At 59.2% G+C, this 12,729-nt stretch overlaps 1 protein-coding gene across 1 annotated transcript in view; it reads left to right on the top strand.

The window, feature by feature from the left end:
* ASS1 (argininosuccinate synthase 1) overlaps window positions 1–12,729 on the top strand; it is a 29,430-nt gene that overhangs the window by 15,160 nt on the left and 1,541 nt on the right. Inside the window, exons 7-9 of the mRNA XM_006105673.2 lie at window positions 3,630–3,761; window positions 8,778–8,934; window positions 12,411–12,476. Of these exons, the coding sequence (XP_006105735.2) occupies window positions 3,630–3,761; window positions 8,778–8,934; window positions 12,411–12,476 (355 nt within the window). The remainder of the gene's footprint in view (window positions 1–3,629; window positions 3,762–8,777; window positions 8,935–12,410; window positions 12,477–12,729) is intronic.

The following is a 12,729-nucleotide window of genomic DNA, read 5'->3' as shown; positions in this document are numbered from 1 at the left end:
AATAGACACTTGGAACCGCTGTGCGTGTCACTCCGAAGATGTCTGTTGTCTCTTCCACGCGACGCGAATCTCAGCTGTCATTTCCTCCTCCTTTTGCTCAGTGGTTTGTATGCTGACTGTCAAAAGCCCCAAATCCATAGTCTTTTAGCATCAGGTTTCTGTCACCGGTTTTTTTAGTCATTTTTTTCTCTAGAAGAAATACACAGAAATCATCTACCCTTACCCCTGTGGAGAGGAGAGATCTTAAGATCCTCTCTCTCTCTCTCTCTCTCCCTCTTACACACATACACATACACACACACACACACACACCCCAGCAGCAGCAACCAGAAAACAAGCTTTTTGATCAGTCACAATTAACTTTAACACCTTCGTAGAAAAGGAGCAGGAATATTAATTGTGCTGGTGTGTCCCGTGGCTGCCTGGGAGGGTTGACAGCCGGGAGGCCGGTTCTGAGGGCTCAGGAGCGGGTAGCTCTGCCCACCAGGCACTCGGGGACAGCACGCCTCTGGCCTTGTGCCCTCTCTGCACTATTGGGAGGTGATGCTGGGGAGTTGCCTAGAGACAAAGCCATCAGTACGCATGCCCCACGGGGTAGGGTGAGAGTAGGAAGAGAGGGTCTGGGCACGTACCTTCAGGCAAGTGGCGTGGGACTGGTGGGCCCCAGCCCCCGCCCTGCAAATACAGCTTACGCCATCACACTGGCCCCGCCAAGGCCAGGAAGAGGGGGGGGCAGGGGGACAGGTTCCCCAGGAATGAAAGTGAGCCCAGCTGTATCGGCCTGCCCAGGATGACAGGGGCGACTGCCAGTGTGTGGGCTGTTTTTTCAAAATGTGGTGAAACTAATCATCAGAAGTCTTCCCAAACCAATGAATCCTGAGTTCCGAGTCTGCCCGGCTGAGGAGACCAGTAGGCCTGGACATGATCTTGCTTTAGGTGACTCTTGAGAAACGGCTTTATTCTTGGGGATAAAGTTCCTGGGACTTGAACACTGACCGCTTTAGCATTGTGGCTGTTATTGCCATTTTGGAGGCGGACATTCCCAAACGCTCAGCACACGTTTGGCTCTGCAAAGGGCTCTCCTCGGGGCCCTGAGGCCATCGGGAGCCACTCGGCGGGGGTGCCAGGCTGCCCCTGAGGAGTTTGCATAGGTTTTCCTTGCCCCCACCCCCCGCAGTTGTTCTCAGCCATCCCTCCATCTCCCCCTCCGTCTGCCTTTCTCACCCCGTTCTGTGCTGACAAGAGTGAGGCTGAGGCGAGTGAGGGCCTGAGGGACTCCCCGGGAACATTTCCCCCCGAGGCCACAGCTGGACTCGGGGCCGCGCAGCCGAACAAGTGACCGGCCAGGCTCTTCCGTAGCAACTGCGACCATCCACGCTGGGCTCTGTGATGCACAGGGGACGTCCCCTGAGCCTGGGAGCCACCACGAGAACCCAGGCCCTTCCTCTCGGCCACGGCACCTCAGACTTGGACTCTCCTTTCATACTCCGGGAGCTCCTGTCCTTTGCCAAAGGCCCTGAGGCCGCCTGGAGCAGAGCTAGGAGACCCATGTGCCGGTCCATGCACCTGGGGCAAGTCATGTCCCGCCCCGGGCCTCAGTCTCCCCATCTGGAAAATGAGCATGTGGGACCAGATCAGCCCTTTAAAGGCTGCTTGGGGGGGGCGGCGGGGTTCACAGAGAGGCCCCCGCTCCCCGCAGCAGGGCCTGGACTCTCTAGTCCATGTGCCAGGCGCCTGCTGGAGACTGTTGGAATCTTGGGTTTGCAGCTAAAAGTTGGGAGAACACGGGGTGATCCTAAAAGGCCTTGCTTCCGAGTTGGGACTTTTCCTGTGATCCCCAGACAGGAGCCCTCAGGGGGGGATTCCTGGCTGGTCCCATGACTCAGCCCCCTTTGGATTTCAGAGTTGAAAACAGTCTCCTTTATAGTTTTTGCAGTTTTTAAAGGATGGTTTAAAATTAAGGTAAAATATAACATACCATTAAGTTTACCAGTTTAATCGTTTTTAAGCGTCCAGTTCAGTGACGTTCGGGACATTCACACGGTTGTGCAGCCGCCGCCATCCATCTCCAGAACTTTCTCCTCTTTCCGAACTGAAATTGTCCCCCACTAAACCCTAACTCCCCCGCCAACCCTCTCCCCACCCCCACCAAGGCCCCGCCCCTGGCAGCCAGCAGTCTCCTCTCTGTCTCCTGAATGTGACGTCTGGGGGCCTCCTGTCCGTGGAATCGCGCTGCGCTTGTCCTTCCGTGGCTGCTTCTCTCACTCAGCGTCGTGTCCTCGGGGCACATCCCCACGGCCGCCGGGGTCAGAGTGCCCTTTCGGTCGGGGAAGAACATGCCGTTGTGTGGCTGGACCCAGGTCGATCCACTCGGCCGCTGACCGGCATTTCCCCTGCTCCCACCTTTTGGCTGATGTGAGCCGCGCGGCTATGAACACGGGTGTGCAAATCCTTTCGAGGTTTTTGGTGTGTGTTTTTAAGGCGGCAGCGAGTTTGGGAAGACGATGGTGGTCCATTGTCAGGCTAACTGAAAACTTGCCCCTTTAATGCTGTGACGTGGAGAGGAAAAGGCACCTTCCTGGGTAGCATTCGTGGGCGGGGGAGCAGTTATGGCCCCTCCTCCACTGGGACGGACGGGGCAGTTTGAACAAGGTCAGCTGCACATGCTCAGGTGAACTCATTCGAGAGGCCGCGGCGCTGGGCCAACAGGGCTCTGGCCGCGTGTGTGGGTGACCCCACCTCTCGGTGCCTCGTGTCCTCCCGTGGAGCCCGGCGCTGCTCATCGGACATCCCGCAGGTCTGCTTCCTCCCGTCTGGTCCAGGCAGGCTGTTCAGCAAATGGAGGAACCGAGCCCGAGGTGGTGGGCAGGGCACTGAGCAGGACGGTGGGTTTGGGCCCGCATCGCCGGCTGACCCAGCACAGCAGACAGCACCAGCCAGGGGCTCGAGGCCTGAATTCAGTTTCCAGCTCCACCTTGGGCAGGTCCCTGCGCAGGCCTCGGGGTACCCGCTGCTGCAGGCCTCGGTCACACAGCAATGCTGAGCCCTCTCGGGAAAGGTGCAAGTGGCGGGGGACTTCTGGGCCCCAGCCCAGCCCTGCAGGTACAGCTTGTGCTGGGAGTGTAGCTCAAGGTCAGAGTCTCTCTGCAGAGACGCGGCGCGGAGGAGCCACGGGCAGAGAGAGGCCTGGCCTGCATGCACGCGCGGGGACACGTGTACGCACAGCATCCCTTCCCTGGCTCCCCGGTGGAAGGGAGGAAGGGATATTTGGGGCCCTGGGCTCCTCCGTCGTCGGTTTAATTACAGGTTTTCAGCCGCGGGCCGGTGGGCACGCATTGGGAAGGAGGGGGGCAGCTCCGAACCCTGTCATTTTCCAACGTCTGCGGCCTCTTCAAAGGGGGGCATCCAGGCATTTTCTCCGCAAGCCGCAGAGTGGACTGTCGTGGCCCCAGCATGAACATAATGACAGATGCATTTTGCAGCAAGCTGGGAGTGAATGGGTCCGACCGGCTTGTCTCCTGTCAGACGAGTCATTATTATTTTTTTTTTGTGTCATTTGCTGACAGTTTGGGTTTCATGTGTTTCTCTCTTTTTTTTCTCCTTTTCCCCCTGCCTGGAAAAATGGCTAGGTATCTACGAGACCCCAGCGGGGACGGTCCTTTACCACGCTCATTTAGACATCGAGGCCTTCACCATGGACCGGGAAGTGCGCAAAATCAAGCAAGGCCTGGGCTTGAAATTCGCCGAGCTGGTGTACACCGGTGCGTAGTCCCCGCCGCTGCCCCTCCCCTCCGGCCCACCCCGCCCACGGCCACAGCCCCAAACAAGCAGGTCACAGGAGGTCAAGTGGGGACAGGGGACGAGGGAGCAAGGAGGGGATGCCAGGCCCGGCCCTGCTCACGGGGTGTCGAGGGAAAGGTGCCGGTCCCCTGAGGTGTCTGCTGCCCCTGCCACCTGCAGTCTGTGTGACTCCAAGGATGCTTCCGGGGTCCCCCCAGGCACTGTGTGGGGACAAGCGCTGTCCCAGGGGGTCCCCCCAACTCTCCTAGGAGCAGCCAGCTCCTTTTACAGATGAGGAAACTGAGGCTCAGAGTGGAAGGAGCGTGTACAAAGGTACACAACAGGAAGTGGCCTCGCTGGGTGTGACCCTAGGTCAGGCTGTCTCCAGGCAGAACCTGGAGCTCCTACATGAACTGTCACAGGCAAGGGAAAGGCTGCCTCGACCAAGAACTCGGCCCCAGGCCCAGGCAGCGCACGAGCCAGACCTTAACTGAGGAATCACCGGGACCGCCACGTGCCCAGCCCGTGCGTGGAATGGGTCGGGGGTGACGTGAGCACGCAGTGCGGGCGGGTTCCCACTTCCCAGGCGAGGAGACGGAGTCTCTGTGCCTTACCTGTTGTCACGGGGTCGGGACCCAGGCCCTCTGACCCCACGCTGTATAACGCGTCCTCACACCTGGCCCATCACCGGTTTTTGTTCAGCTCATGAGCTAAGGCGAGTGTTTATATATATAAGTGGTTGGGGAACGTTTTTTAAAATGATACCCCTTCGTGACACGTGGAAGTTTCTGTAGGGGTGCAGTGACTGTGAGGAGTGTTTGGGTGGGGCCATGCTCCTTTCACAGGTCGTCTCAGTAGGGACCGCATGGCCCACAGAGCCCAGAGGACTGCCCAGCCCTTTCCAAAAACTGTTTGCTGGCAGCCTGCTCTCTGCCCCTCATATCTCCCTGATTAGAGAAATCTCACCAAACAGCCACTGGGGGACAGGCTGCTGCCTGCGGCCAATCTTGACAGGCACAGGGGCCTGGATGTCAGGACCCTGGGGAAAGTTAACATCCTATATAATAAAAGGCTAATATGCAAATCAACCGGTCGCTATGACGCGCACTGACCACCAGGGGACAGTCACTCAACACAGGAGCTGCCCCCTGGTGGTCAGTGCACTCCCACATGGGGAGCACTGCTCAGCCACAAGCCGGCCTCATGGCGGGGAGCGGGTCTAAGCCCTCAGTCGGACATCCCCCAAGGGCTCCCAGACTGCGAGAAGGCGCAGGCTGGGCTGAGGGACCCCCCACTCTCCCCCACAGTGCACTGGGGCCTCTAATTAATAACTCCCTGGATAAGCCTCCGTGCTCTCCTCACCCCTATTGCACCCGGAGATTTTGATTTTGGGGGAGGGAACCCTCCTAACCACTGTCAATCATCTTGGCATTCCAAGAAGACTCTGTGGTGATTGGCTGGCGACGTTTCTCCTCCCATTGTTTCCGGCAGCTTTGAAGCCGGCCCCCTGCCCAGGTACACACAGGTGTTTAAATGCCATGGTCTCCTGCGGACGCCCTTGCTCCCGGGTTTCAGTGCTGGGAGGCGGGTTTGGGTTAGAGTGGGAGAGCCATTAGGACACGGCAGGCTGCGATGGAGGGGCGCACACCTGGCCGGGCTGCTCCGGTGCAGGGTGTCTCCGTGGCCGAGGAGGGGCCAGGCCCCAGCCTCAGGTGAGGACACTTGTCCAAGGGCTCAGGCTGCTGAGGGGCGGCTGTGGGCCCAGGACAGGTGGCTTCAGAGGCGTAGCTCTCGGCCTCCCCAGCAGATCCCAGGGGAAGGTCAGAGGCTGGGCCGTTAGCAGGGGTGGTCCTGGGGCTCCGCAGGCACGGGGAGCCCTGGGTGTCTGAGGCACGTGGCCCTGGGCTGTGGGCTCATGTCCACCACGCCACCTGGGCTGTAAGTGTTCTTGTTCTGTCGCCCGCCGAGCGCTCTAAATCCCAAAATGAGTTACAGCGATTAGGTTTCAAAGGACGTAAGCCTCAGGGTGGAGGAGCAGGGGCTGCGTGAGGGCCCTGAAGACATGTCCTGGGCAGGCATTATTCATATTCACGTTGCCCAGGTGCCCCTGATGTCCTTGCCCCCAAAGATGTCAGGATTGGCCCCGGCAGCAGCCTGTCCCCCCAACAGCTCAGAGGGGCTGTTTGATGTGATTTCTCACAGAGATGTTACAGGCCAGGGACCAGCTTGGGCAAGTCACTTGACCTCCCTGTGCCTCAGTGTCTCCATCTGCAAAGTGGGGATAATGATTCCTGCCTGTAGTGAGGACTAAATGGGTGAATGTTTCCGAAGCATCTAGAACAGTGCCTGGCACGGCGCGCTGTTCACGGGTGTAGGAAACAACTGCAAAGGCCTGGCGTGGCTTCCGAGCAGAGTCAGGAGACAGGCCTCGCCTCTGGTTGGGTGATGATCTCGGGTAGGTCTCTCTCCTCCCTGAGCCTCGGTTTCCCCTCCTGTAAATAAAGGGCACCAGGTCTACTAGCTCCTGCGATAGAGCCCGCCACTCTGCTCTGGCGCTTGGCTTCCCTGGGGCCCCTGCCGTCTTGGAGCACAGGCAGGGAAACTGAGGCCAGGGAAGCCTGTTTTCCTCAGCCCCCTGCTAGAGGCCCTGTTTATCATGACCACTGTCTCCCTCTCCTCCTGCCCCATCCCCAAACCTCCTGGTCTGCCTGCATGGGACTTGTAAAAACGTTCTCCCTCCAAGAGCAGCCTCAGTCCCGGGAGACCCTGCCCCCACTCTGCAGGTCATCCTGGGAGAACCCCAGCTTCCGGACCCATCTCACTTGGGGGCGTGGCTCGCCTCCTCTCCCCTCACCTCAGTTTCTTCAGCAGTAAAATGGGTGTTGTCATCCCCGTTAGTACAGTGCTTGGCCCAGGTCTGGGACCTGCAGGGCCTCCCCCATGCAGCACACCAAGCTCACTGCCCCCCACCCCCGGCTGGGTCTGCTGGGAAAAAGAAGTCTGAGCTGAATACTCCTGTGCGGTGAGGACCGGAGACCCTGAGATAAAGCCCAGACCAGGCGCTCCCACAGGGGTCTCCATGCCCATCTCGTCTCCATCTACCGCCCATCCTTCAGCCTGGGAACTAACGGTCTAATCATCCCGACCTAGTCAGAAAGATGGGTGTGATGGGGGGGTGGGGCCATCGGGGTCCCCTACCTGCAAGGGTCTAGAGCAGTGGTTCTCAACCTTCCTAATGCTGCGACCCTTTAATACAGTTCCTCATGTTGTGGTGACCCCCAACCATAACATTATTTTCGTTGCTACTTCATCACTGTAATTTTGCTACTGTTATGAATTGTCATGTAAATATCTGATATGCAGGATGTATTTTCATTGTTACAAATTGAACATAATGAAAGCATAGTGATTAGTCACAAAAGCAACATGTAATTATATATGTGTTTTTCCGATGGTCTTAGGCGACCCCTGTGAAAGGGTCGTTCGACCCCAAAGGGGTCGCGACCCACAGGTTGAGAACCGCTGGTCTAGGCTGAGTCAGGAGCACTCACAAGCTCCCATTCCGGGTGTCTGCCTCCTGGATACAGTGAGGGCTGGCGGAGGCCGTGTTCAAGTCTCAAGTGCCTGCATCCTCTCATCGCACCCACACAGCCCCCTGGAGAGTGCTCAGTAACAGCATCTCCTCGTGCGAGCGAGGAACTGAGGCACCAAGAGATAACCTTTCTTGTCGAGGCGGAGCTGGGATGTGAACTCAAGTGGCAGGTCACTGGGCAGGAACCTGACCTCTTCTCTTCCTGCCCGGCCTCCCCCACCTCTGCAAGCCCCCAGCCCATGCCCCTGGAGGCCTGGAGCCCCAACAATAGCGCAGACCCCCGGCTGACCCGGCCCTTTATCAGGGCAGGAGATCACGAGCCATCTGGCCCCACAGCTGCCCAGGTGGGCTCACCTTCCCAGCTCCATTTCAGAGAAACCCTACCCTCCAGCGTCCTGTCCCTCCCCCAACCCTGGCCAGCCGCCTGCTGCCCCTCAGCAGCCACTAGAAAGGAGCCACTGTCCCCAGTCTGAGCCTGCCCTCCCTGGGGACGGAGCACAGCTTCCCCTGGCTCCGGGATCTGGGGACGGGTGGGTGCAGTGAGGAGTTGGGGGGGGGGGTCATCCTGTTTCTCAGGGCCTGGCGGGATGCTCCGGCCCAGGCCCCTGGCAGCTGTGTGATCTGGGAGAGGTTTCTCACGGGGCTGTTCATGAGGAGTCAGAGCTTGGGCCCACATTTGCGAATGAAAATATAACAACATGGAGAAGTCAGTTCACTGATTTCTGAGGGGCCTGCCCAGCCTGGGGGTGGGCCTCTTCCTGGCTCTTGGTCAAGACACCAGTGTTCACAGCAGCCCCTGAACCCAGGGCCTCCACCCGCAGGAGGCCCACCAGCCCGGGGAGGGGGCTACTGAGTCACCCCCTCAACAAATGGGGACACAAGTGAAGGCCACATACACAGGGTCTTCTTTTTTTATATATATTTTATTGATTTTTTTACAGAGAGGAAGGGAGAGGGATAGAGTTAGAAACATCGATGAGAGAGAAACATCGATCAGCTGCCTCCTGCACACTCCCCACTGGGGATGTGCCCACAACCAAGGTACATGCCCTTGACCGGAATCGAACCTGGGACCCCTCAGTCCGCAGGCCGACGCTCTATCCACTGAGCCAAACCGGTTAGGGCTACACAGGGTCTTCTTGCCCCCAAAACTGCCACCCAGCTGCTGGGCCCAGGTGACACGAGCCTGAGTCTTGCCTGGTCTCCTGTCCTCGTAAAACAGCTCCCTGTGGGCAAAGGACGGGGTCCCTTCACCCCAGCGGGTTAGTGTCCCTCCTCACCCACAAGGTCACAGGGCGGGGGCCTCGGCTCATCCCTGGGGGTGGTCGTTTGCAAGGACACGCGGTGGTCGTTTGCAAGGACACGCGGCACCGGAACTCAGCGCCCTCCCGATCCTTCCCCTCAGGCTTCTGGCACAGCCCTGAGTGTGAATTCGTCCGCCACTGCATCGCCAAGTCCCAGGAGCGCGTGGAGGGGAAAGTCCAGGTGTCTGTCTTCAAGGGCCAGGTGTACATCCTCGGCCGGGAGTCCCCGCTGTCCCTCTACAACGAAGAGCTGGTGAGGTAGGTGTTCCCCCCGTCCCCTCTGGCTCATGCCCTGATGGCCAGTGCCCCTTCTGACTGGCTTTCTCATCGGAGATGTGGCTGTGCGCGGGCAGGGTACGGGGGTGGGGGGAGAGGCACCAAACGATCGCCCGGATGTACAGTTAGGAACTGTGGCCCCGGCTGTGCGGAGGGAGACCCGGGGCGCTCGGGCGTGGTCACTGAGAAGTCACCTTTGAGCTGATCTCCAAAAGAGTTCGTCATGTGCCAAGGCTTTGAGCCTGGGGAGAATCCGGAACATTCCAGGCACCACAAGAACGCGAGGGACAAGGGGCCGGAGTGTGAGGGTCCGAGAGACGGATCTTAAAGGGAGGGCGTGATCGGATCTGTGTGTTTCGAGGGCCCCTCCGGCTGCTCTAGAGAATGGACCTGAGTGCGCTGGGGGTGGCCTGGGCCAGGCTGATGGTTCTAGGAAAGGAGAGAAGCAGACAGATCTGGCCAATATTCAGGAGGTGGAATCCAAAGGGCTTGGCTGTGGAGCGAGGCGGGAAGGTCCCGCCTCAGCCTGGGGTTTGGGGCACGGGCAGCGGGTACCTTCTGGTGGCAGATGCTGAGTTGAGAATGTTCTTGAGGAAAGAGCATGCTCTTGGGGTGGGTTTGCTTCGAGACAGGCCAAGAGGACTACCTGGACATGCGGGTCGCGTGGAGGAGAAGGTGGGTTGGGGACAGTGGGCAGCGGCAGACATCTCGATGTCCCCTGACCCAAGAGGGGCCTGTAGGGTCAGTGAGATGGACAGGAGCGAGGAGAGAACCTTGGGGGCTTCCTCACGACACGCCCGGTGGGGTGGCGAGGCCAGGGGGCTGGGTCGTAGGTAGCCAGGCGGGGTGGCGAGGCCAGGGGGCTGGGTCGTAGGTAGCCAGCCAATGCCCATTAGCCGTGCCTGTGATTGCATCGTGAATGAGAGTGGCCTTGACCGAGGAGCGAGGCATCTGTTTGGAGGTCACCTGAGAGGTGGGGACAGACCCCTGGGGGACAGACAGCTGCACCTGACTCCGGGCCCAGCTTCGCTCCGCCTGAGGCCCGCACCCCCCGTCCCGGGGGCCAGGTGAGAATTACAGCACGAGTTTTGTTTGGCAGTCAATATAATTTTTCTCTTCCCCTCTCTTGGCCATGTTGAGTTTCTCCCCCCTTCAATCTTTCTAAACACTTTATAAGCCATAAATATAACCGAATCAGTTTAGATCAGTCGGGGTAAATGTCAAATTATCTTCTCTCTTTCTCTCTCTGGCTCTTTCTTCCCTCCCCCTCCAAGTCAACAGCCTCTAATAATCTGTCCAACCCTTCATTAAGCCTTAGAGTCTCACTCAGGGAGATTAAATGAATAAAGTAAAAAGGGAAAGGGGAAAAAAAGAGAAAAGCAGGAGCATTTATTCTCACTGTGTCTCCGACGAGTTCCCTTTTCTTTCTGATTTCTACATCGCTGACTTGAAAGCCCGTGAGTGACAGCGTCACAGGGACCCGCGAGGAAGCCGCGAGAGGTAGCAGAACTGGAAATGCCGCGGCACAGTAGGTAGAAAGTAACGTAATTATAGAGCAGGTCAGAGCCACTCGAATGAACAGAAATAAAAGCACAGAGGTTTTCTGTAGACTGTCAGGGGAGGTAAAAAAAAAAAAATCATTGTAAACTCTTTTCCGCCCCCCCAACCCCAGACCTCGGTTTGAAACAGAGGTTTGTCGGTTCCTGAGAAACGTCTCTGGGAACGTTTCGGCAGCCTCGCAGGACAAGTCTGCCCCGGCCGGGGCCCTCACCTGGCAAGGCTGTGGGGTGGTCCAGAAGGGCCCGTTTGGGGAAAGGGGGGGAAGGTTGTTTTGCCACAGGAGACGGGGTGGAAGGACAGATGCACAGGCTGGGAGGCAGGGAGGGGCTCCTGCCTTCTCCCCCAACCCCCGCCCCCAGACTGAGCACAGGGACCCTCGGACAGTGGGAGCGAGGCCAGTGTCCCTAGGCTGCTGCTTTAGTTTGGCCCAGTTTTTCCTCTGCCCGGGGAGGGGTGCCACGCTGCGGCCCCTCTGAAGTCTGACATCGTGTCCCCCACAGGGAAGGTGCTGGTTGGTGGCTGGAGGCTTCAGCCAGCTGGGCCCTGGAGGGGCCGGCAGAGGTGGAGAGGAGGGGGGTGGGGGCGTGGGAGTTCTGTGTGCCAGCTTCAAGCCCCATGAAGGTCAGGGCAAGGGCAGAGGGGGAACAAGTTTGGGGTGGGGGGCAGGCCAGAGATCCCATTTTCGTTGTTGTAAAAAGTCCACAAAGAGCCAGTCAGAGGCACAGCCTCCGGGGGCTCAGCATGGCGCACTCCCTGTCCCCTCCCCTCCCGGCCCCACCTCTCCCTGCGAAGGCTCCTGAGGGGACAGGCCGCCTCCTTGTCACGGAGAACCCTGAACCGGCTGTGTCCTGAGGCTGGAGTTTGGCAGACAGGAGGACAAGGGGCTGATTCAGGGCAGGGCCTGAGAAGGGGCCCATGAGAAATGGGAGGGTCCCCCTTCCCACAGAGGATGGAGGGAGGCCCTGTGGAGTCAGACCTGAGACCACAGCGCCCTGAACTTGTCCTCAAAGAGCTTACCACAGTCCTGATGAGCTGACAGGTGATCGGTGGCTTCCTTCTGCCCCCCATGGGCACTGTGCTTATCTAGCTCCGGTTCCTCGGTGCCTGGCACGGCTCCTGGCAGCCAGGCAGTAGGTGCCTCATGAATATCTGAATGAATGAATGAGCGGATGAACGAATGGTGCAATAGTGAGCCTGTCTGTACGCCAGGTGCCAGCTGTATGGTTTCACGTGGAGCCCCATTTCCAAGTGAAAGACCGCAGCCCGGGGCGCAGGCAGGGTGTCGGCCCTGAGCTCTGTGGTGGGGAGCAGGGGGGGGTGCTAGGACGCACAAGGAGGTAGCGAACCTGCAGGACTGTGGCTCAGAAGGGTTTCGGAGGGCAACCAGGGAGAACTCGCAACTACCGACTTGAGGGGTGGAAGCGGAGGTGGGGAACGAAGGTAAACATCTGTCCTGTGCGTACATCTGTCCCATGTGTACAGCTGTGGTTGACCCGCACTTTCCATGACCCTGGCGTGGGGCGGGGGTCCTGTGTGAGGGTGGAGTAGATGGGGTCTGGCTGGTTGGACACACAAGGTGAAAGGTGACCGGGCAAATCCTGCCCTGGGCGCATGAACCTCCCTGCAGCTTGAGGGACCCGCTGTGCGGATCCCAGGCTGTTCCCGTGTGCGGCCGGGGCTTCCCGGGCCCTCCCGGGCCCTCAGCCCCTGGACTCCATCGCTGTTCCTGGACCCCCACAGCCCCGAGGGCGGAGCCGGCTCAAGCACATGTCCTCGGTTTACCCACGCGGTGCTCTGGCTGTTGGAGGACCTGCTCTTCCCACCTGTGCAGCCCCAGGGGTCCCCCGGGTGCGGGGACGAGGCCGGGGGTGCTGACAGGCTTTGCTCTCTCCTTGCAGCATGAACGTGCAGGGCGATTACGAGCCGATCGATGCCACCGGTTTTATCAACATCAACTCCCTGAGGTGAGGAGCTCTGGCCCTGAGGGTCCTCAGCGCCCCCGGTGTGGGGAGCGGACTTTCTGGCTGCTGTCTGCGCAGGACAAGCCCCGCCTCCCTGTCCCTCCGTCCACAGCATCCTCGGGGCCTGCTCCCGTTCTCAGCGGGGCCAGAAGGCACACCTGTAACGGCCAAAAGGGTCCTGGGCACGTGGGTTCCCGATTCTGGGGCCCGCCCTTCGAATCTGACGTTAACTGACACCTCTCCACCTGCAGGGACT

Source organism: Myotis lucifugus, unplaced genomic scaffold (assembly GCF_000147115.1).
Source record: "Myotis lucifugus unplaced genomic scaffold, Myoluc2.0 scaffold_713, whole genome shotgun sequence".
NCBI lineage: Eukaryota > Metazoa > Chordata > Mammalia > Chiroptera > Vespertilionidae > Myotis > Myotis lucifugus.
The sequence above is the reverse complement of the archived record's forward strand: the minus strand, read 5'-3'. Positions and strand labels throughout refer to the sequence as shown.